Source organism: Hippocampus zosterae, chromosome 14 (assembly GCF_025434085.1).
Source record: "Hippocampus zosterae strain Florida chromosome 14, ASM2543408v3, whole genome shotgun sequence".
Taxonomy (NCBI): Eukaryota; Metazoa; Chordata; class Actinopteri; order Syngnathiformes; family Syngnathidae; genus Hippocampus; species Hippocampus zosterae.
The window spans coordinates 18,051,291-18,074,595 of record NC_067464.1 but is presented as its reverse complement, the minus strand read 5'-3'; the positions used below and the strand labels follow the sequence as shown (position 1 = coordinate 18,074,595).

Sequence of the window (23,305 nt, the reverse complement as noted above, 5' to 3'; positions counted from 1 at the left end):
TGATTCAGAAACGGACCAGTAAAATGAAGAACTCTCTTGCTGAGATTAAAAATGAATTCGAGAGTAGTACAAGACAACTACACAAATCAGAATTAAGCTGATAAATTCGATACACTCATGAAATATAGCAATACATCAGAAATACATTGATGAGATTATTTAATATATTAATGAAATGTAGCATCCATTATGAATGAGAAAATCGACATATACATGTGCTCTAAAGAGTATGTACTGTATATACAAACCTAATGTAAAAATGTATTAGTACAGCATACATAAGGGTAAAAGCATTTGTTGATATTTAGACTTTCTTTCCTATTTAGAAAAATGATCAATTCATATATAAGAAGGGGTAGGACTCGGGGTAGGTTTGTTGCTTCTTTCTACTCCTCTGAACACATATTTGTGATGACGACTATTTTCTTTTCCTTTTTTTATATCTTACCTTCACCTTTTGCCAATTTATTACCGAATTGTATATTTTATATGTTCAATATACAAAACAATTTATCAGTCAGTTCAGTCTGTTAAGTGGGTTGGCTGCCCGGATCTTGAAGGTCCAGCAGGTGGCAGTGGTCAGTGACACAGTATCAACACAGTGTGTCAGTGTGTCGACACACCTCATGAGGCCTCATGGACCCATCACTAGTTCACTGCTATTGCCCAAGTTCTATGTGATAGATCTCACGTTCTTGTTCCTAATCACTCTCCTCATCATAGAATATTTTGGTTTGTGATGATTTGTTAAATCACTCAATTTGGTTTCGTGTGATTGAACTAACCTCATTTCCTTTTGCGTATGTCTCGGTGATCATTCTGTCCTTGGAATTGGCAAGGTTTTTGGCTTTCTGTTCCCATTTGGTTTTCCTGGCTTTTTGTCGTCAGCGCTTGTTGTTGTCTACTTTGTCAGTCTCTCGTTTTTCTTTAAATAATCTCTTTTGTTATCGTCATTTATCTGAGTCTGCGTTTATGGGATCCACACTCCAGTCCAGACCATTTGTTGAAACCCACCTGTCCAGATCTGCTTTTAACCTCTAATGCACCATCATTTGCCCAATATAATCTCGCAACATAAATTCTTTTTGTCTTTGTTTTTCCACACACTGGCATGTATATCGTTTTTTTTATGATTGCCTTATTTTTCCAGGGGTTTTTTTTTGTCTGTTACTATGTAAAGTGCCTTTGAATGTTGTTGTTGGTTTTTTTTTTACGCTACACGAAAAATATATATTATTTGATTGGAAAAAAAACTATTTTGCAAGGAGAGTTTTGGAGTACATTTTACATTTATTTTAAAAAAAGTTACTTGAGGGCTGAGGGCATTTTGCAAGGAGAGTTTTGGAGTACATTTTACATTTATTAAAAAAAAAAAAAGTTACTTTAGGGCTGCAACAAATTTTCAGGTCGGGAGCCGTACTACTCATACTGTGTACCAGTAAATCATTGTGTCTTCAAAAGGAGACTAAAAATGATTGCTCTTGGGAGTCCGAAGCTTCCGCCTGACACCAGCAGGATACTACTTACACACACCAGGAGTGGCAGGTCTCAGGTGCTCGAGTGGCCATTTCCCAATCTGAAGGTTATGAGTTTGTTCCTGTTGATTGTTTTTACTTATCATACATTTGCATATTATTAATGATGAATGGATTATGCTTGCAATAAAGAACACTTATGCCTGCAGTGATATATTGATTATGCTTGCAACGAAGAACGCTTATGCTTGTAATAATTATATCATACTTTTCATAAAGATATGCTCACATTTATAATAAAGAATGCTTTGTGCACTGTGTGACAGTTGAGGGACACAACAATCTTTCCGAGAAAGTGGTTGGAAAGTGATTAAGACTAAACGAGAGCAAGGTCGGACGTTGATGGAGCTGTCAACACCAGCTGCAACTTATTGTTTTTGTAATGATTGCACACATGTACGTATTTTTCACTCACATACACACACAGAGTCAAACAAGTTCAGTGTGTCTTCAATAGCCCTCACCCTTTAGGTTGGACTCATTCATGTACAGTACTAGATTCGCCATGAGAAATAAATGGGAGGGCGAGCGGGGAGACGTGCAGAGAATTGACCTAGAGCAGGCATGTCCAAAGTCCGGCCCGGGGGCCAACTCCGGCCCGCGGTCGAATTTCATCCGGCCCTCGGCCCCTGTCATAAAATCAGTGCCGTCTGGCCCGCAGGTTGGTCGCAATGGAACACGTGTTGCATTGACTGAGGTCTCGTAGATTGGTGAGTGATGTTTCATAGAGTACTGCTTCCCTCTAGTGGCTAAATGAGTAATAGCATTCACTAAATGAGTAATAGCATTTAGACACTAGAGGGCAGTAGCACTCTACGAGACATCACTCACGAGTTAACAAGACATCATTCCGTGTTTATATTGACTGATATGTCATATTTCAAATGATCCTTGCAGTTGTGGATATGTGTATTGCTTGTTCATTTCCCTGTTGTTCGAGTCAAAGGTTTTGTGACTATTGAAAAGTCATGGTGATACATTTTATGTTTCAAATCAATCAATTTGCACTCAGGAGACTTCTGTTTAAGAAAAAGTCAAGTGAATAAGCAGTTGCATGTGATATACCTGTTTCAAATGAACCAAAAGAAATTCTTAAGATTGTTGAAATTAAAATAAAAATGGAAATGTGAAACAGACTGGCTTACTAAAATTTGTTGAACAATATTGTTGTTCAATGTAAAGAATGTCAGCCAAGGTCGCCTCCCCGACATTTTACCACATAAAATCTGGCCCCCTTGGCAAAAAGTTTGGACACCCCTGACCTAGAGCTTCTCCTCGTTCCCCCCCTCGAGTGATTGGCACCAGAATCAGGTGTCTCCTCTCCTCATTGGGTCTTTATCATGAATGTCTAATTGCTAACTCTGACAGTGCCTCAACCCTTTTGTAAAGTATTTTAAGAAACATTTCAAATTTACTCAAAACTCTATTTATAAGTGGGAAAAAAAACTGTCCGATAGTTTTGTTGGGGTTTTTTTTTCAAGTAAATATTACTCCACATTTTTGACAGTGCAAAGGAAAAGTTGGCAGCGAAAGACTCCCTTACCCATTATGCACCGCATGACCCGGAGATCTGCAAGTGGAGGGCACTGCAGATAATCAAGATGGGGTCGGACCATTGCGCACATTTTTATTGATAAACACAGTACAATAGACTCAAGATGATTAGTAAAATTAAAATCAAAACCATTTTGAATATGTACTGTATATGAAAATGATTTTAAGCATTATTTTCAATCATTAAAAAAATAAGTCAATTAATTGGAAATGAATGTACATTGCATTTCGAAGATGCTTCTGTATTATGAGCTAAAATGAATAAGAAGCCTCGCTTCGAAAAGTTGCTGATGAATTGGATTTTTGCTCAAACATAAAGAGCACATCATGCTCAAATGGCATTTGCTTAAATAATGTACGCAAACATTGTCGAAGTAGCAGCAAGGTTAGTCACTCCACTGAAGCGACATCTTAAATCCTTTCTAAAACCTGTTAATCTATAATCCTGCTGGCATTTCACAGGCCAATTTAGTCTGTGTGCAAGGCCTGTCCAACAATGTAAAGATCTGGGTGGGATGCAGAACGTGGCGTTCCCCTGAGGTCTGATTGGCTACCCCATGATTCTTCTTTTCTGGCTGGTTCATCATCCAGTCTGTAACAACAAGAGGAAAATATACAGTATTATTGCAACATATAATAAAATATTTATATGCCTGGATAGTGAGGCACAAGGACAATGTAATAGAAAGGCAACTCTTTGTTGTGCTCGAACGCTACATGAGTGTAGTAACAGAGTTAACCCATTACCACCACACATCAAAATATAAAAACTATAGAGGGTTTTTTATTATACAATAGACGTTTGTCGACTTACTCAACTCATTTTATCCATCCATTTATCCTGAACAGGGTCGCGGGGAGTTGCTGGAGCCTGTACCAGCTGACTTCAGGTGGAAGGCAGACTACACCATGAACTGGTCGCCAGTCAGTCGTAGGGGACATGTAGAGACAAATGACCATTCACAACCACATCCACACCATCACTGAGTGGGAATGGATCCCATGCTGCCCGCACAGAAGTCCGGCGAGTGTAACACAACACCATCAGCGACTATCTTTATTTTATATCACACTATAATATCTATAATTACAACACAGAGCTCACCATTGGAAGTACAGTATTCCCCTCTGTAGAAATTTAAGCTTTGCATGTGTTGCAAGCAGCTCCAGGATTACCTTTTAATGTGAAATATAGCCAATGTTTGAGTACCTCTGCCTTGATGTCCACACTGGAAAAGTTGATACTAAAAATATGCTTCCTGGCCTGTGACAAAATCACTCATTTGTGATGTAAGAGGAATGGATAAATGCAATCTTTAGGTAAGTAAACAAACAGTTTTCGTTTCTCAACCCTAATCATCAGTTAATCTAATTCCACATCCAGACAAACTCGCACTCACACAAACATTCACATCCATGGACAATTTAGAGTCTTAAATGAACCTACCTATGAGATTTGAACTGTAAACATTTCATTTGTAAGGCCAACACGCTAACCACTGAACTGCCAGATTTGGTATGTGAAACATAACAAAATGATTAAAACAAAAATTCTGCGACTAGCTGGCAACCAATTTAGGGTCTTCCGGACTAGTGCCCGAAGATGGCTGGGATAGGCTCCAGCATGCTTGTGACCTTCATGAAGAAAAGCAGCTCGGATAATGAATGGATAGATAAAAATATAAAAATAAATCTCACCCCTGTGTGCATATTGCAGGCTCACTTCCGCAGGTCTCAGCCACTGAGAGGACAGGGGATTGAGGTGGAAAGTTCAAACTTGGTCTTCTTTCTGAAAGACTTCGGCGAATAGAAGGTTGCGGTCCTCGGACTGACGCGGAAGACCTGCCACGTTTGCCGCAGGTATTTGAGAGAAGAGGGCCTCCAACAGTGGTCCAGGCTTCAGACAGATGAGAGGGTATAAAGGGCTGGGCCTTGAACAGGGATGCAGAAATCGGGCAGAAAACAGAACGTGCATTACTCGTCAACCGAGCAGATTCTTCCGTGCTGTTTTCTCTTGACCACCGTTGCACTTTTGGGGAAGCGGGTGGAGACGGTGCTTTCAAAGGGTATGAAGAGTTGAAAACATTATGCCGCAAAACTGGTGGACTGGGGAGGCTTTGTTGACCTTCTGGTGGAGTAGTGAGGTTCCTGTTAACTGGGGGAGTGGCTGAAGATGGTGGTGTTGGTGACTTTTTAAAATTGTGGGGACTTGGAAGTCTTCTATGGGAAGACTTTGAAGTAGTCGGTGTAGATGGCAAAATTCGCCCCTTATACAGCAGTGAAGTGGCAAGTGGATGACAACTGGTTTCAGATGAGGGAGGCACTTGAGGGACTGTAGTGTTTAGTCCAGCCATTAAGAGGTTGTCAATCTCCCGAAGAGCTGTTGAGTCCTCTTGACTAGCAGATTGGCATGCCGCTTCATAATTTGTTGAAGATTTCTCTGAACGTGTATCTGAAGAGTGTTTTAAGTACCTGTTTCTTCTGGCTTGCAACAGAGAGGATTTTTTTTCTTTTACATTGTCAATGTCTGTCTTAACATCAGGTTGACTGACAATGGCCTGGGTCGTTGTGACTTGATTATCAAAGTCACCAGGAAAAATTCCCTTAGAACAATTAGGCACACCTCCTTTGCTAGGTAACACTGGTCCAGATTTAACTGATGCTCGCAGTCGCTGGGACAGACCAGCCCTTTTTACCATCGGCGATTTCACCGATTTTATCGCCGCTTCAGCTCCTCCACTGCCTGAAACAATGCTTTCAAATGAATTGTCCATTAAAACTTCTAATGGGGGTGGAGGTAGACTATCCAGGTCTAAAGGATCCGTCTTTTCAGATGAAGTACTCTGAGGTCTACAGCTCGTCTTCCCAGTGCTAAGGAAAGCTGTGACATTTCCTAAACCTGGCAACACTGGAACACCACACTTCCGTACCCCCCTCAGTGGCCCCAGAACTTTTAGGCTGTCCATCTCTTCTATCCCTTGACTGAAGGTATCTATGAGTTTTTTGACCGAATTCCTGCCTCTACACAGGCCTGAAGATGGCCTTGGTGACAAAGGGGGGCTGGGAGGTGGTGTTGCTTTAACAAGGCCTTTCTGTGTGTCCTTATCTTTTTGCTTGTCATCTTCCTCCGTATTAGTGGTTGATCCAGAGGTTTTGGTAATGCACTTCATCGGGGCTACCCTTTCGCGTAAATTGCCATCGTTCTCCAAAGATGAACATTTTGGGTTCATTTTTGGAGAAGCAGCTTGTGAAATTCTCTGGTCTTGTGTAGATGATAACGTCCTTGTGGCTCCCTTTGTGATTTCCTTGCTTTTGTTTATTTTCTGCAATTTCTGGCCTATTTTTTTCTGAGACCTTTCCAGTTCAGGCAAAGGAGGGTCTTCCCCTTTGCTGCGCAAGAATTCTGCAGAACGGGAACGCCTCTCTTTCGCCAGGGGTGTTGTTTTCACCCCACTTCTTCGAGTAGTTGTTTGAGATCGCTTTAGAGATGTTCCCTTTTCATCAGTCCTTTGGCCTCTACCCGTTTTTGGACTACCTGCTACTTTTGGTTTGGGACTAGCACTTGCTGGGTGAACAAACTGCATTTTGCCACCTATTGCATTTTTCATTTTGATCGTCATTTCTACATTTTTCGCATTTTCTACGCGCTTGGAGGGTAGACGCCCTGGCTTCTGTTGCTCACAATTGACAAGTGAAGAATTTGATTGTTTTCTCATCCTGAGTTGCCCTTTTCCAGTTTCTCCATCCATCTTATAATTCTCATCATCTTCTTCCTCGCCATCATCCAAAGAGACTGATCCCAGGAATGAGTCCCCCTGCACATTGGCCATCATTGTGCACATAGAAGCTAATGAGTTCAACGAAGTGAGGGAAACACTTGGACTTATTTGATTTGCAAGCTTTTTCACCGACCCTCCTGTGACTGAGGTAGATTCCATCGGGCTGAAGGGAGCGGTTCTATTCGTGCCACCAGATTCACAACTCACACGCCTATGGTGCTTTTCCGATCCGGTGAGAGATTCACTTTCAGCCCCAATACCACTATCCTCACTAAAGAGCGCAGAGTCCTCAGGCCCAAGTTTGCGAAGAGATGCCAATTCAATGCGAGATGTGAGTCGCATTATCCTTGTCTCAACTACACGCTTGACTCTCAGCTTCTCCTCTAAAAGTTCTGAGACTGAAGCAAAGTATTCCACCGCCTCTTCCAGGGCAGAGTCCCCAATTCCTCCAACTGTCTGACTCACATTCTGCATTCTCTGTGTGGTGTATTGAAGCAGCTGCTGCAACAAATCAGGCGGGTGTTCAATAGCTGTGCCAGATTTGAAAGGTGCAGCAAATGAGAGCTTTTTCAATTGACTTGGCCAAGCAAGATGTTCTCCATTTTCTTTGAGCATTTTTTCTCCTTCCTCAACAATTTCTTCCAGGGCTTGAATGATTTCTTCAAAACGCAAAGCCATGAATGAAACCATTGGCTGCAGAAATGTTTGGGTTTGAGTTGCTTGTTCCAGCAGACCAAGTATAATGTCATATTTGTTTATGCTGGGATTTAAAAAAGCATAAGCAGCTTGGTGAGCTTTTACCAGAGGCTCGGGGAAATCAATTTTCGGCATTTCCTTTTCTTTATTTTTCAGCGCTTTCACACCTCTGGAACTTCTTCTTGTTTTTTTTCCCAACTTTCTGTCCGGGTCTCCCTGCTTGGCCCTAGTTTTGTCTTTTTTCTGCATCACTGTGCTGTTCTCCATTCTTTGACTCTTCAATTTGTCCTTATCAAGTATCTCCGGGACAGGCACAGTTGCATATGTATCTTCTTGGGGTGGCATATTTAAATCCTTATGAAATACCTGTTTATGTCCACTTGTCTTTTTGTCTTTAGTGTCGCCATCAGTAGCTCCAGTACACTTATGATGATCTCCATTTTTAAAATGCGCTTCTCTGGGCTGCTCTTCGGGTGCAGAGGGCAACATTCTTCCCCGCCTCAAAGAGCCCAGAGCCACCAAATTGTTTCCTTTGGATGGTGAGCATCCCATTCTGGATATTGATAATGATCAGCTTACTCAGACATCATCTTGATGACATCACAAAAGTATACCAAGTGGGGAATGATCCAAAGAATATCCAAGGTCTTCAGCCTTCTGCTGTATCTGTTTCCTTCAGATGACACAGACATCGTTAAATCCAATGAATGTCAATTTTGACATATCCTTTCCAGCAGTCATAGATGGGAAAAATAAATCCAGAGCTCGCTGGTATGTTGAAGAAAAGTCTTGTTGCATGCTCTTGTACACATCTCTGTGTCTGACAAAGGACAAGGAGCTGAAAGGATTAGTGAGGCTTGCAGTGAACCTCGCAGCAAGTACATATGTCACGTTAAAGCATATAAATCTCACCTACTTGTAAGCACATAAGCTCATTTGGGTAATGAGTGTTGGCCTCAGCTAGCTTTGTATAGGCCATACAAAAATATCTTTCAGATTGAAGCATTTGCACAGCGAAATCAACAAAATCCAGGGAATAATGTTAAATAACAAATATTGGCCAATCATGTAAAGTACACACAAGGAACTGCTTTTTGCTGCAGTGTCCCTCGTGAGACACAGTTCTACATGCAGTAGAGTCGACACTTAAACACATCTACAAGAAACAAATAACACAGAAAACCGGAAATGAAGAGTTGTGATGCCATCATTATTTTTGAAATAATGTGAAATGCTGAAAAGTGATCATGCTGGTCAGATGTTTAAGCAGGTGTTAAAGAGTAAGTCATGTACTTCTGATGTGCAGGGCTCTACAGCGCCAGCGAGAAGGAAGGAAGTGTAGGCGGTCGTGACTCAGATGCTGTCAATCTTACAGGATTTTCCCTGATGCCTTACGATTGGCTAGTGACAAGTTCCAGGATATACGCCACCTCTTACCCAAAGTCAGCTGGGATAGGCTGCAGCACACCAGGGATAGTAAATGGATGAATGGATTTTCCCTGAGTACCTATTGGTTCTCTCTTTGCATTGGGTAAATATTTCATCGTAGTCATGGGGGCTCCATGGAAAACGCGTTTTAATTATTATTTATCTTTGACATTTATCATCATTGTTATAAGAAACATTGGTTTGGTAGGGGGAGGCATGTTGGTGGACTGACAAGGCTTTTCTGTGTGGACTACACATACAAGTACATTCCAGTAGCTGATTTAACAATTCTTAATTGTCTGTAGAGGTGAAAGTAACTGTGAATGCTTGTTTGTCTGTATGTGCCCTGCAATCATCTGGTGATCAGCTCAAGGGGTACCCTGACTCTCACCCAGTGTCAGCTGGGATCTTATTTAGGTTAGACGGTAAAAAGAAAGTTCCCTGAGATGGTGTTTCCTCACTTTCATTCTCTGTGCCCATCCAGATATCATGAAGTTATTGTTTTTACTGCACTTTTATGTGTGCATGTGTGTGTGTGTCTGTGTGGACGAGTGGCAGGATGAGCCTGATCTTTACAATGCAAAGCATTTTGAGTTGCATTTTATTGTGTTGGTGTGTTTTATAAATAAAGTGTGATTGATTGATTCATTCATTCATTCATTGATAGAGGGGTGTCAAACTCAATGTAGTTCAGGGTCACAGTGCACAATTTCATGTCAAGAGGGACGGATCATTAAAACCATTGCATAATTACTGTAAATAAAATTAGCCGTTTTATAATAATACATTTTATTAATAAGCGCCTTTCAAAACACCCAAGGACAGTTTACAGTCCAAAAAGAGCAATAAAACCACAGATAAATAATAAAAAGCAATGAGTTAAACTAAATATGCAACTTTAAATAGGTGGGTTTTGAGATGAGTTTTGAATATAGGAAGAGAGTCAATATTACGGATGTCGGTTTTCTCTTTGTGCATAGAAATACAATTATTTTAGGAAAATGTAAAATATTATCAAATATTTATATAATTTTAATGATGCAGTGTGCCATTTTGACTCCATTCGCCGATGCTTGTAGGAGTTCGCAATTGTTTTGCTTTGCTCAGCAGAAGGCAGTTATGTGGGCAGCAACCATATTACGTCATCATCTCAGAATGCCTTGCTCAACGAAAACATGGCAGCGTACATGCAAATAAATATACGACAAAAGGTGTGAATTTTGATATTTTCGAAATATTTATATTACAGTTATGTCTCTTATAACTAAACAAATCATGTCAAGCAAACATGTCATTACCTTTAAAATGTTTTTGACTTGCAAAAAATGCGACAAATACAGTATACAGCAATTTTACCGTAAACCTTCTGTTATGTTTACATTTGCCAAACCGACCTCCATCATGATGTAATGATGACGCGTTCCCGAGCCCAATAGACGACTACCAACAATGTATTCACATTCATTTTGAAATAAAATGTAACTTACCTTTTCAAATCAGTCCATGGCAGTCGAAGGCTGAAGTTATAAAGAAGTCAAAACGAACCAGCGAAAAGAACGAATTTAAGGTGGGGACAAGAAACAAGCTTTCTCTGATAGGATGTATCGTATACACTGTACATACACACTCTGGAGTACAGTATTATAACGACTGTCATTATTTAAATCACGTTTAGAGGACAGACATTAAAAAAATTATTTTGTTAATGTGATTTTTTGGTAATTTTGTACCGGGCTTAGGTCACGAGTCTTATTTGCTTTACTGTTTTGTTTGTGTGTGTGTGTGTGTGGGGGGGGTTGTACATTGTATTAACCAATACAATATTCATATTACAAACGGTCAGAATTCCTTTCTTTCCCTATTTATCTATTTACTTTAATCCAGCACCAAAGCAAGCAAAGCGCGCATCCTGGCTCACCTTCGAGCTGCGTGGCGCGGAAACCTCCGATGTCACTGCAGTAATTCCCAATCGTACGAAGACAGTGTTGGAAAAAGTGCTGGCTATCAAGATTTGCTCAACAAACGGTCTGTCTTTCCGCTCTCCTAATATAGATTCTATTCATTAATATACTGTATATTCTGTCTCAAACTGACAAGTGTGAAAGGTAAACCTACACCTTCAATTTTTGGTTAGCTTCAAGCTAACGTTAGCTGCTAAAATCAAATAAATCGCAAGTAGTGTATTTCGTTATGTGAGGAAATTGATTCAACATGCAGCTTCTAATTGGAGTATCCACGGTGTAGATTCTACCAAAAACATACCGGTAATCTATCTCTTAATCTATCTGCTTTCTGCTACATAGCACATTTTGGTAATGAGGTAACCTAGCATGTCAAATACGGTTAATTTAAGTACAGTGATACTTGCTTGAAAGTAACCACTGACGACTACTTGTGTTACAGATATGGAAGCTGTCCTTTTCTGGCCACATCACATTGCTACTGTACTGTAAAGTTGCATTGTTCATAAATGTTTTATATGTAGCTACGGTTCGGTTCTATATTGTTCTTGAAATAAAGGTGAAAAAGAACAGGTCACATGGGAATCCAACTTTATTCCTTCATCATCTGTTTTGTAAATTAGCAATTTGTTTTACAAAATCAAAACAGCCTGACCAAGAACCATGAGTATTACTGTAAATGTCATATCACGGGTTCAAGTTTAAAGAATTGCTTGAAAATGGTATTGAATGTTGATTATTGTGAAAGACTTTTAAAAATTTTCACTATGTAAAAACTATTGCGTCTTGTGAGTGAATCACATTTGAATGGTACTGAACTGTTCATCATGTAAATTGACATCAAATATTTCCTGTCCTTATCACAACAGACTGGCTTTCATCTTGAGTGACCCAGACAGACGCATGATGAAACGGAGAGCCGAGTGGTGCCGAATCACCACCTCCTGTGGAATAACCTCCAGAGAGACCCCACTCCGGGCCCAAAACAACCATGAAGAACAGTGTCCACCAAAGAAGAGCAACTGCAGGAGTGGAATGTATCGCCTTGGGAGGTCTCCGTTACCAACCATTGTTGTTCAGCAAGAGGAAATGACATCATACTTAAATCTTTTTGGTGAGGAACATTCACATTGCTCTTCATTGCATCCTCGAATGAATCATTATGAACTTCATTTCAGATGATGATCTAATCCATGACTTTTTATTGATGGACTGTTGCTGTAAAATGAGCGACAAGGTATAAGCATCTACTTTTCTGAAGAATATAGTGATCTTAAAGGCCCAACTCATGGCTTTTCAAATCTATTTTTCAGTATCTTCTGGCCATGGTTTTTGTCTACTTCAAAAGATCAAGTTTGACCATTGCAGAATACACCAAGAAGAACTTTTTTATTGCACTGTAAGTTCACAGAAAGTTACCAGGCTCCAGACACTAAATTGGGTACAACTGCACAATCAAAAGTGATTTTGCCTGTGAACATTTCTGTAGGAACCCTGCACTTGGTCCTTTTATCTTTAATGTTCCCAATACTGTATTGTAGTAACAGTCACTACCAGAAGATGGCATTTTCTCAGTTGATCTATTTAATGAACGCCAGGAAGATCGAGGCACAGCTATGGAGCCTTATTCTGAAAATGCGGAAGAGGGTTTAAACTGTCCAAAATAGTCCCTCTTCTTTATAATGGCTGAGCCACACACACGCAGGAGGGCAGCTCTGCCGATGTGATGGTCTTAACTACTTCCAACTAGATAGCTCTGTCGGAGTGCAGACAGATAGGAAGATGCTGAGCCGGAAGAAAGATCACAACAACGGCCTAGCTCACGCCATCTATCTCGTTATTTGTGTCAAAGAAATCTAACCTAACATCGGTGTGCATCATCCATCCATCCATTTTCTGATCCGCTTATCCTCACAAGGGTAGGGGGGGGGGGTGCTGCAGGCAATCCCAGCTGTCCTCGCGCAATAGGCGGGGACACCCTGAAATGGTTGCCAGCCAATCGCAGGGCACACAGAGACGAACATTCGTCAGCGCTCACACTCGCACATAGGAACAATTTAGAGCAGGGGTGCCCAAACGTTTTGGACCGACGATCTACTTTTTGATCAACTAACCTCCCGGGATCTACCCTTACCGACACCCACACACACACACACACACGCCATGATGAGAAACAGCCAGAAACTGAGGCATGCGATGCACTTTTGCAGCCTGTTAACTATCGTAGCTCACACGTACCGTTTTGAAGTGCTTCCCTGGGCCCTCCTAGATTCCTATTCTTTGCCCGTTCCCTCGTTGAGTTGTACACGAAGCAAACTCTGAATGAGAATAATGACGATAAAAGTTAGAGCGCAACAGCTCTGATCACAAGCTGCGATCGCAGACTGCTGAGCGTTAACAACTTCCGGTGACGTAATCACGTGCCACCGTAAATTCAAGATTTACCTGCTTTATTTTATTTTTTAAATATTTTTTGGTGAAAATGAGACTGATAGGATGATTAGGGTGCAGCGTACATTAACAAAAAAAAATTCTAACATGTACAAAGTCACAAATGGTTGGTTTTTTTTTTTTGTCCTCGACACTCCTCGGATCTACTTGGGACCTATTCTTAGATCTACCGGTAGATCAGGATCGACGTAGTGCACCCTGATTTAGAGTGTTCCATTAACCTGCCATGCATGTTTTTGGAATGTGGGAGGAAATCGGAGCACCCGGAGAAAACCCACGCAGGTATGGGGAGAACATGCAAACTCCACACAGGAAGGCTGCAGCCCGAATCAATCCCTGCACCTTCACACTGTGAGGCCGACATGCTAACCAGTCGACCACCGGGCCGCTGTTATGCACAATACATCTACAATATTTGAGGCAGCTCAGCGAAATTAGTGTGGGAGGTCAGGTGGGCATCTGAGACCATTAACCTCGTACATACATTTTTTTCCCCCCGCAGACATTCACGTTCAGGTCCTTAATTTCCCCCTTTACGCAAGTCACACGATACCCTCGTGATTTTAATGTCTGAGCTGTATGCCCCAATGTTACCACAAATTACTTCTGAGCAAGCTGGAACCCCAACAATCAGCTGATATCCTGACATTGTAGGTATCTTGCCAACACCATGGAGGAAGAGGACGAGGAACATAAATATGAGATATTTCCTTGGGCGCTGGGTAAGACCTGGAGAAAGAAGTTTAAACATTTCCTCAAGCAGAGGGACAAGCTCTGGGTGCGCACAAAGTTCAGAGCGGCTGTCAGCAAGCGCTGCTGTGAAGAGGTAAGCAAGCAGAATTGACAGACAAGACCTTCAAATGATGTTCCTGTCTGAAATTTTCCATTAACTGTTTTTAATTTAATGTCATACGATAAGCGCTGTCAACCCTCGATTCCCTTTTCTCTTGTCTCGTTCAATGAAGGTTTTTGTACTTATAGGTGATGGCAATCGTGCCATCTCACTTTGTGTGGCAACGTGAGCGCTCAGAGCAACACAGTGGCACTCGCAGGGATGATGACCTAACAGTCTGGTTTCCTCGCGGACCGACAGCCTCTCCAGTCCCTTGTACCCTCTGTAACCGCAAAAGCACATTTAATCAGCGGCTCCGGCACACTCTTCAATCCCCCGGCACTTTGGCCACTCAGCTGAATTTGGAGAACACTCCACCCAGGTCCATTACCACTTGCAGGGAGAGCATTGAGACTCGTGACAAAATCCAGCATTCTTTGGGCTTCCCTGAGGAACCAGGTAGGTATACTAACCAGAGCCACTCTTGTTATTTGTGTTAACATACAGCTGGCATACTATGAAAAAGGCATCTTATAATAATATCCAACTTAATGTAGTGTAAATTAACATTAGGCAGCTTCTATTAGTGAGGCAGCTAAAATGCCCATTGCTCCTTCCCTGGAATCAAAGAGCAGGTGAACTTTGTAACACGTAAAGTGGGAATTCAGAGCTGCATGTCCATGTATTAGTCGGATTAGTTATTGCACTGTATATATCAACATAAACTATCAGTCCAGGGTGTACTCTATCCTGCCTCCCTCTCCTACTAAGTGTGCCAAAATAGGTTCCCGCTTTGCTTTGACCTGCAACAGGATTAACAGTGGTATTATTTATTTTTTACTGTAAATTTTACAGGCGCATTAGGTACACACGTACAAGCTCCAATAAAATAGTTTGTGTAGATGTCTACTTTATCACATAGAGATTCATTGCCAAAATTTGGGTTACTTAGCATGGATGGATAGCGACTAAAACATCATATGCTATTTTATGTTTTGTTCCCATAGTATTTTGTAGCATGAATCCTAGACATCCTTGATTTTGTACTATTATCCTGTAACTTGAGCTACTTTGGACTTTTTCTTTTATTGTGCAGTAACAACAAATCTGATAAAGAATAATTTACAACAGTCATAAGTGGAAGCAGTTCAGTAATACATTTAAGTGCAATAAAAAAAGGACTTACTTGATTTAGACAGCAGTTGAGTCTTGACACAGTTGTCCCAAAGCAAAATAAAGCAGCAGAAAAAACTGTCAACTACCATCAGTCTGTGATATATTTTTATCTCCTAATATAATCAATGATTAGTTGACATGTTTCTGTCCTCTCCGGTAGGCAATTCATCCTCCAACTCTTCCACGGACTGGATCAATGAATAGTCCAGTGTCCGATCACATCGGCATAGTTCTCAACTTCCTGTTTCAAACTCCCACCGTGTTGGCATTTCTACTTTGACGCAGACTTCGTTTACCAACAACGCCCACAAATAGAATTCGGTGGATGAATTACTATTGGAATTGTGTTTAACATTTAAGATAACTGTTGTCTGTAAAACAACAACAAATATGATTGAAAAACATATTTATTCCTTACACTGTTCTTGCTATTTATCGATCTTATTTATTTATTTAAATGATTCCAGCATTATATTTGACAACCATCAATATCTACACATTATCCCTGTGTTTGAGAGAATTCAAGCCACGATTCCTCAAGTTGGTGTCACATACTTAAGATGTTGCTGTTTTGAACCGTCAATAAAGACTATCTGAGATTCTGTATTTTTGATTATGCTTGGAATTGTTCGCAGCTTTCCGCATATTTGATGATTATTTTATTTTTCCAATTTGTTGGCTTTGGGAGATAAAGCAAATTTTCAAGTAACTGATGAATAATGATTAAATCAGAAGTGGGTAGGTGGGTGGATTTCACACGCATGAGGTTGCATTCGACAAATGATGTACAATTTGAGACTGATTGAAATGACTCTTTTTCAGCTTTGGGAAATGTCTGCATTGTGAGTGCAATTCTTGTCAAGTGTGCGACCAGTGTGCTTATCGTTGATTTTTCTCCTTTCTCCTGTTTCATCCTTGTTCCTTGAAAGGCACTATGTAAATAATAGCTGCAATTATTCAAATCCAGATATTTTGCAATAATAGTAATGGAACAATAACCAAAGATACCAAAAGTATTCAGTCAGTTTCTTTATTTTACACAATCCAAACATATACAGAAACAAAAATGATCTCCCGTATTTTCTTCTCCCAACAACCTGAGCAACTATTTCACAAACTTCCTCAGTTTCACCAGGAATGCTGGAAAATACAAGATAACAAACACGTGTTTATAAATCAATAATAATAATAAATAACAAAAAATTTAAATCCTGATAAAACGGCCCCACCTGAGTGGCTCAACTGTTGTGGGTGAGGTCTGGCAATGTACGGGATACTCCCAAAGGCCGGATGTTCCTCTGGAACAGAATACAGGTGGTGTCACCTGACTTGTGAATTTCATAAGAATCAAACACAGTAAAGTCACCTTGTTCTGCCTCATCTGAAGTGTCCCCCTCTTCGCTCGGGGCTTCATTGAGGGTTGGCACTTTCTTTGAGCAATACCGCCCATCTTTAAGAAGGGCAGGACCAACAAGCCAGTCCCGGATCGGAACCTCAAAGATGCGTTCGCACAGCAAAGGGAGCGCTGAGCATCGAAGCCCTTCCAGCAGGTCGATCACTTGTGTTATACTGAGAGGGCACAGGGGGGTCAGGAACAAAAAAAAACATGAACAAAGTGTGACCTGTGTACAAAATCTGTTGAGGCAGACAGTAAACAAGAGTCCCAATTATTGATAATTAATAATTGATTAAGAAATGTGGAAAAGTGAAGTTCGATGACGAACAAAATCAAAATGAATGTGCAACACAATACAATTAGACCAACAGAGAATGGGGTGCATCACGGTGGACTCGTGGTTTTCTTGAAGAAAAATACAGTACGCACTTGGCGAGGTAGACGGCACATACGGCTCCGGGCTGCAGATGTGGAATCACATTGGGCAAAACAAGCTGTGGATTGATCAGATCAAGAGCAACCTGCAACGGATGTAATCCAATCAGTAAAACGCTTGCCGTCACCCAACCTGCACCTGCAGCGTTGCTTCAAAAACACCGCTGCCACTTCTAACACTTAACACTTACCGCATCAAATGTCCGGTGGGCGAGAAGAGATGAAGCCGTACAAAGGTCAGCGTGATGGAAATCGATATTATCAGGCCACTCCTCCCCTTGCCGCGCTCGCCACGAATCCCTCCAGCGCTGGTAGTTGAGCATCGCTCTTCTGAGATGATCGTCTCTGACATCAACACTCAGCACGCTGCCCCTCGAGCCCACTGAGGAAAATGTCAACCTTTTATATTTTATAGAAAATAACATCGAAAAAAATACAGATATACTGCCCTTGTAAATGCATCGTAAATAAGTAAAAATTGTATCAATGTAAAAGTTTTTTAAAAAAGAGTTCAAGATTAAATTAAAATGTATTGCACTCAAAAGTGAAATAGAACTAAATTGTACAGGTCCAGCTCCATAAAATCATTTAGAATATTGGAGATAACTGTTAAAATATATTTCAGTGGTTAAACTCATGTGCATTCAATGAATATGAGCTTCACTTTTTGAACTGAAATAAAATTACGCTGATGATCCATGACGTCGCCATGAAATACCACTTTTATTCTCTGTGCCAAGTTTTGTTGTTTTTATTGTTAATATGGTTTTAAATAGTAAATCTGTGGGCGATTTGTGTCGTGAAACTTACTTATGTGCAGCGGGCTAGCATCTGAGCTCCACCACAGCAGGACAGCTCAAATTTTTCTTTGGATATGTTATGTATGATAAAATCGGTCCTTCGGTGAGTATGTTCCAAACAATGAATAGCGGTCACCGCTTCCTTCTTTCCACTGCGTGTGGAGGACACGACCTCTCCCTCTCAATGTTATCATAAAATAATGACTCAGTGGTGGGTGCATACCTGCCCGAGACAAAAACAGAGACATGGCTCCAGACCCAGAGCCTGCCTCCAGCACACAGTCTCCCTCTGTGACGTCCATCATCATCAGCATTGCGCTAGCGTCCTGTGTGTTAGAAGCAGATTGCACCCAACCTGTGAGCAGTCTGATCCACAACTTAACATCTGCAAATATAGTCGATATACTGTGAAAAGTCTACACACAACTCTGTTCAAATTCTAGGCTTTAGTGATATAGTAGAGCTGTCAGTTTAGCGTGCGCTTTTTTGTACGGCGGGCAGTTTTGAATACAGCGGCACATAATGAACACTGGTGTCTGGTGTCTCGTTATTCTTCAACTAACATACAGAAACAGACTGCTGTGTTCAAAGCAAATTTGAGAAAAAGTGAAAAATGTTCATGTAAAATTGAAAATCGAAATTGTTATTTCAGTAAATATTTGCATTTAGCACATAAAGAACTGATTCATTATTCCATGTTGATGAGAGCATTAAAATGGGGGAAAAGAGGACAAAAAATGTAAAAGGAAATTCAGAAACGATAAAAAATGTGTGAGTAATCACGATTAATTTTTTTAGTCCATTTGAGTTAATTATGACAGTTGCATTTTTAATTAGATTAAATATTTTAATCTTTTGACAGCTCTGATATAGATATAGATAATTTTGAATATTTTACCTTTCACTTAAATCAGAGGTAAAGGAAACATTTTTACTCATTGATAAAAATACACTATTTATCCCGCTCATCGAGGGGGAAAAATAAGACTTGCAAAATATTTATTTTAACATCATATTCATTCTTTTTGTCCGATGTGACTTCTGAGCAGCACCTTAGCGGGCTCTGTTGACCAGCTGCAATTGGTAGAATATTGAACACATTGACCAGTCGCCACTGGTATCATGTAAGCAAAAAGTAACACATTCCGTTTTTTATTTATTTATTTTGTATATACCTTTGGGTAGGAGATAGCAGGGCCCCTCTTCATATACAGCACATAATCATCCAGACTGGCACGTCGTATGAAGATGGGGATCCCTCTGCTTGTTCTCTGGAAGTGACCTGCAGGCTGCTCAACAACATCATCATGCAGGATAATCCCCCAGCTGCTCATCAAACGTGTTCCATTCTGAAGCTGGAACATCTTCTTGAACTCCACACGCCCTTTTCGATGATACTCGGCCACTAGCAACTCCCCGTAAGCAATCGTGGTCTTTTGTGGGAGAGCGGGTAACATCCGTCGTGCTGCATCAAAATGGCACTTTGATGTGTCGGACTGTGCAGCCACAACAGTGCATGTGTTTGAATTATATTCTTTCAAAGATGCTTCGTTACATGCATCCAAAACAGGATTTTGTTGTTGTTTGGACATCGTTGCACTGTGTTCTTCTTCCACACATGTTTCCTCTTCGTGTGGCTGGTTCTCTTCTCTCAGTTGCATCACTTCAGGGCTCAGTGCATCCTGTGGTAGCATGGTGCTTATCCTCTCCAGGGGAGACAGAGATCTCCTCCTGGACAATTGCGATTGCCGAGCAACGGTCGTGGCGTTCAGGAGTTTTGTTTGAGAGCTATCTCTGACATCATTGCTATATTTCACACAGCCTGTTGAAAACGTTTTCATTCCCGGTCTACTGGAATTAAATTTTACAAAAATGTATCTGTGTTTGTGATGCGCAAACGGAGCTGTGTGAATACGTACCAGTGTGGACAAAATAAGAAGTCCATCACGGGGTATTTGTAATGCCATTACGTCAAACTAGATTAACTTAAAAACTATGAATTAAGATGTAGATTTTGTCTCACCTAAATCACTAAATGTGGTCAAATAAAGCATTTTACATTGACCATAACGACGTATCTTGCTAAAATATCAGCGATCAGAGAGGAAATAGGCAATAGGTATTACTCCGAGGCATACTTGTTTTGAAGGTCGCCATGCTTGAAAACGCAATTTGTTGGCGTCATAAATGCGCGACAGTCGTTTAATCGAATACATCCAGCAGAGGGCGGTGTTGCAGTTGAGACCGGCAAGAGCCTGTTTTGGTCCTGAAATGCGAGACAACTCATTGGCCATGCACAGCAAAGAGTGAGCGCTGCTTTCTGCTGGTCAGAAGTAGTTATTGCAACCTTCTGATACAATACCATATTTTTTCTACCCTTTAAAAATGAGCAGTAAGAGAAACTGACCACTCTCTGAACACGGGCTGCTCGCGAAATCAGAACAAAATAATAAATGTAGAAAAAATATATAAACTGCTCAAAAACGTCAAGCGAAAACTCGGAGCTACATTGTGCTGTTTAAGTGTTCCTTTTATTTTTTTTCGATCAGTATATTTCGATATGAACCAATTTGGAATTTAAATGTATGTATAACACTGGCAGAGAGCCGATCCCCAGCTGGTGGCCAGCGCAGGGATCACACACCCCGCCGCCCACCCGCCTGACGGTACGCGACAAAGGGGAGGAGGTGGTGGTGGTTCACAATCTGTCGCTACACATTTTATTTTGGGTTTCTGGAACACACCAAATATTGTTTCCACAATGTGGCTTTTCATCGCTGTCAATTTGTGCAAGTGTAGGTTAAAAACTCAGATTTTTACCCATACGTATGATTAAAGTACCGGTATTTAAAGTTTATTTTCCCCTAAATATTGTTCTTGCACTTTATGTTCTTTCAGAATTTTATAAAGCTTTTTTTACTTCTTTACGTTGCTTTTCAGTGTCTTTAATCTTAATTTGCTTTTAAAAGTTGTACCGGTACTTTGAATTACATGCAGCACATTAGCACAGTTAGCTCGTGTATGAAATGTGCTATATAAATCAAGCTGCCCTGCCTTAAAATGAAACATAAACAGTTCAAAATACCCTGCAATCTGAATTATGACGCCAAAAAATTAATATATATCCCAATATATTTTTTTGTGCAGAAATTTTGTGAAACAGCAATAGAGTGTCGACAATCTGAGTTATTTGCTGACTGGTATTTAGGTAATCTCCTCCTCTCCAAAACTAGAGTTTAAAAACATCAAGTATGATTGAGAAGACAGTTGGATGAGTGCACTTGTTTTTGCTTTTCCTATTCGTAAACACTTGTCAGAGTTTTTCTCAGACAAAGTTAAAGAAATGACTCGGCACACACCGAAAATTGTCTTCAATATCGGCGGGAGGAACTCTGAGAGCGAACGATGATAGTTGCCCCGATGATCACACACTCCCCTCCCTCTCCGCCGGTTCCAATTTTTATTGCAAAATACAAGAAAAACACTGCCCCCGAGATTTGCATACTGCGCCCCACGGTAGTGATCTGATCTACTCAAATACACAAGTCACAGACTTTGCGGATGACAAATGTCCACCTGGGTGCGACAGCTGTTCCCAAACCGTCTTTCGGTATTCAATAACTCTTTGTTCCCAATTCGTTTATTCCTGTGATTGAGTCAAACCTTTTTCCATCCGTTCGCCCCCCTTGCTTTGACCTGATGACTCAAGAAAAGGCCCTCTGCCCAAACAGCCGACACCTCTGCGCTGAGTATGTCCAGACATGCCCAAATTAACAGAAATTTTAAACATGATACAATTTTGTTCATAGATTTCTCTCTCAACACTCCATTAAACGCGATGATGATGCAACAGTTCACTGATAATCCCTGGTCACTTGAGCACACACGTCTGTTCTATCCACATTTGTTTTTGTGCTGGTAAGGTTCAATGTAATGATTTCTCAGAACTCAAGCGACTTGACATGACTGATTGATGAGTCCTACATCATTTCTTCACGCGATACAAAACTTTGTTTTTTATTAATCAGAAGCATAAAATGACAAGAGTCACCCATTTATAAATAAAGAAGATGAATGCTCTCCTAATATAGCCAAGCTCGATCTAAGTGTGACATTCTTTTTCATGACAGTGAAACTTATTCAGCTGACTTCATTCCTCCCCTCTATTCATGCCACCGTACAAAGGGTCATACAGAGGTCTTGTTTTCACTGTGCACTCAAAGTTGAGTGAGACCAGCAGCCAACTCTCTCCAGGTGTTCTGTAGCTTTTGATATACACTCAATCTGATCTTCTTTCAAAATGTAAAAAACACAGGAAGTGCATTTGTGAGTATTCTGCAACCAAAATGCAAATACTGTATACTCATTTAACAGTTGCATGACGTCTTGTCTAACTGGTCCCACTGATATTGGTAGGAGTTTCCCACTTTCAGAACATTGCTTGTTTTTACAGTGTACTGTATGTAGCTCAAAGGTGGTTAAGTCACATGGCCTTGTTGAGAATATGTTGAGTCATCTGCTAATGAATACTAATACTTGTTCACTACAAGTACTTCTGAAATGATACAGTGAAGAATAAATTACATCTTATGCAGAGATTTATTAGCATGCTGTATGTTCTAGAACAGTTCAACTGAACTACTCCTCCAAGAACAGGATGGCTTTGATGTATCATTTATTACGAGGGAGCATCCTTTTTGTTCGATTTCATTTTTCCCATAGCAAAGAACGCATAAATCATGAGCTTCATTACCATCGCAAACTGATTCATCCATTTGCTATAATGCTCCTCTTTTGGGTCTGTTACTGTTCAGGAATGGTCCTGAAGTGTAATTTGGAATTCCCTCTCTATTCCTGTAGGTGGCCTTAGAATGTCCACTTGGCGTCAGTAACACGATTCTATTCTATATTTGCTGGTCAGGGAGAATCCAGTTTCAGCAGTGTGTGCAATCCTATAATAAGGTAAAGTGGCTGTTGTCGTCCATCACCAACAGCACTGGTCAAGATCTCCTTTTTTAGGACTGAAGTAAACTAGTAGATTGAAAACCGCAGCTGGTGCACAAAGCCATGACATCAGCCCCTTGCCAGGTATAAAAGATACGGGCCTGACAGGGGAGGGGGGCTTTTTTACATCCATGCCTCGGGCCACTCAACTTTTTGGAAAGACTTCACTCTGACATTGGTTGAATAAAATCTTTTCCCAATCAGCCGTGGTCCCTGAAGTGCTCATTCGTCGGGAAACAGCCACCGATCACCGAGTGT

General features: G+C 40.8%; 3 protein-coding genes across 9 annotated transcripts; 1 reads left to right on the top strand and 2 right to left on the bottom strand.

Annotated features, from left to right (window-relative positions):
- Positions 1-3,142: 3,142 nt before the first annotated feature.
- On the bottom strand, positions 3,143-8,449 carry pcare1 (photoreceptor cilium actin regulator 1). Of its 3 annotated transcripts, none has more exons than XR_007966498.1 (3): positions 4,788-8,449; positions 3,904-4,003; positions 3,143-3,681 (listed from the first exon to the last, which is right to left on the bottom strand). XR_007966498.1 is itself a non-coding variant. In XM_052085670.1 (2 exons), exons 1-2 carry the CDS (start codon positions 8,114-8,116, stop codon positions 3,558-3,560), a joined length of 3,453 nt encoding a protein of 1,150 aa, XP_051941630.1. In that variant the 5' UTR covers positions 8,117-8,447; the 3' UTR covers positions 3,143-3,557. The 3 variants fall into 3 exon arrangements, 1 of the variants encoding a protein (XP_051941630.1); XR_007966499.1 differs by having other exon boundaries at positions 3,909-4,003; XM_052085670.1 differs by lacking the exon at positions 3,904-4,003 and having other exon boundaries at positions 4,788-8,447.
- A 1,932-nt stretch (positions 8,450-10,381) lies between these two features.
- On the top strand, positions 10,382-16,018 carry spdya (speedy/RINGO cell cycle regulator family member A). 2 transcript variants are annotated; one of them, XM_052085849.1, is made up of 7 exons: positions 10,382-10,559; positions 11,823-12,067; positions 12,132-12,190; positions 12,267-12,352; positions 14,059-14,230; positions 14,386-14,695; positions 15,573-16,018. In XM_052085849.1, exons 2-7 carry the CDS (start codon positions 11,857-11,859, stop codon positions 15,614-15,616), a joined length of 882 nt encoding a protein of 293 aa, XP_051941809.1. In that variant the 5' UTR covers positions 10,382-10,559; positions 11,823-11,856; the 3' UTR covers positions 15,617-16,018. The 2 variants fall into 2 exon arrangements, with proteins under 2 accessions (XP_051941809.1, XP_051941808.1); XM_052085848.1 differs by lacking the exon at positions 10,382-10,559 and adding an exon at positions 10,824-11,097.
- Positions 16,019-16,428: 410 nt separating this feature from the next.
- trmt61b (tRNA methyltransferase 61B) lies at positions 16,429-20,182 on the bottom strand. 4 transcript variants are annotated; one of them, XM_052085770.1, is made up of 7 exons: positions 19,219-20,182; positions 18,267-18,369; positions 17,435-17,625; positions 17,238-17,329; positions 16,779-16,981; positions 16,642-16,710; positions 16,429-16,552 (listed from the first exon to the last, which is right to left on the bottom strand). In XM_052085770.1, exons 1-7 carry the CDS (start codon positions 20,008-20,010, stop codon positions 16,518-16,520), a joined length of 1,485 nt encoding a protein of 494 aa, XP_051941730.1. In that variant the 5' UTR covers positions 20,011-20,182; the 3' UTR covers positions 16,429-16,517. The 4 variants fall into 4 exon arrangements, with proteins under 4 accessions (XP_051941730.1, XP_051941729.1, XP_051941728.1 ...); XM_052085769.1 differs by having other exon boundaries at positions 16,642-16,717; positions 16,780-16,981; XM_052085768.1 differs by lacking the exon at positions 16,429-16,552 and having other exon boundaries at positions 16,561-16,710.
- Positions 20,183-23,305: the final 3,123 nt, after the last annotated feature.

What these genes read in the sequence shown, in the direction of transcription:
- pcare1 (XM_052085670.1), bottom strand. Translation starts at nt 8,116, where the DNA reads ATGGGATGCTCACCATCCAAAGGAAACAATTTGGTGGCTCTGGGCTCT. An exon ending in CCTGCAATATGCACACAGGG is followed by an intron (nt 3,682 to 4,787) that starts GTGAGATTTATT and finishes TTGTTGTTACAG; the next exon opens with ACTGGATGATGAACCAGCCA.
- spdya (XM_052085849.1), top strand. Translation starts at nt 11,857, where the DNA reads ATGATGAAACGGAGAGCCGAGTGGTGCCGAATCACCACCTCCTGTGGA. An exon ending in GCTGTAAAATGAGCGACAAG is followed by an intron (nt 12,191 to 12,266) that starts GTATAAGCATCT and finishes TCTATTTTTCAG; the next exon opens with TATCTTCTGGCCATGGTTTT. An exon ending in GCAAGCGCTGCTGTGAAGAG is followed by an intron (nt 14,231 to 14,385) that starts GTAAGCAAGCAG and finishes TTGTACTTATAG; the next exon opens with GTGATGGCAATCGTGCCATC.
- trmt61b (XM_052085767.1), bottom strand. Translation starts at nt 20,010, where the DNA reads ATGGCATTACAAATACCCCGTGATGGACTTCTTATTTTGTCCACACTG. An exon ending in TGTGCCGTCTACCTCGCCAA is followed by an intron (nt 16,982 to 17,237) that starts GTGCGTACTGTA and finishes GTGCCCTCTCAG; the next exon opens with TATAACACAAGTGATCGACC. An exon ending in CTTCAGATGAGGCAGAACAA is followed by an intron (nt 16,718 to 16,779) that starts GGTGACTTTACT and finishes CACCTGTATTCT; the next exon opens with GTTCCAGAGGAACATCCGGC.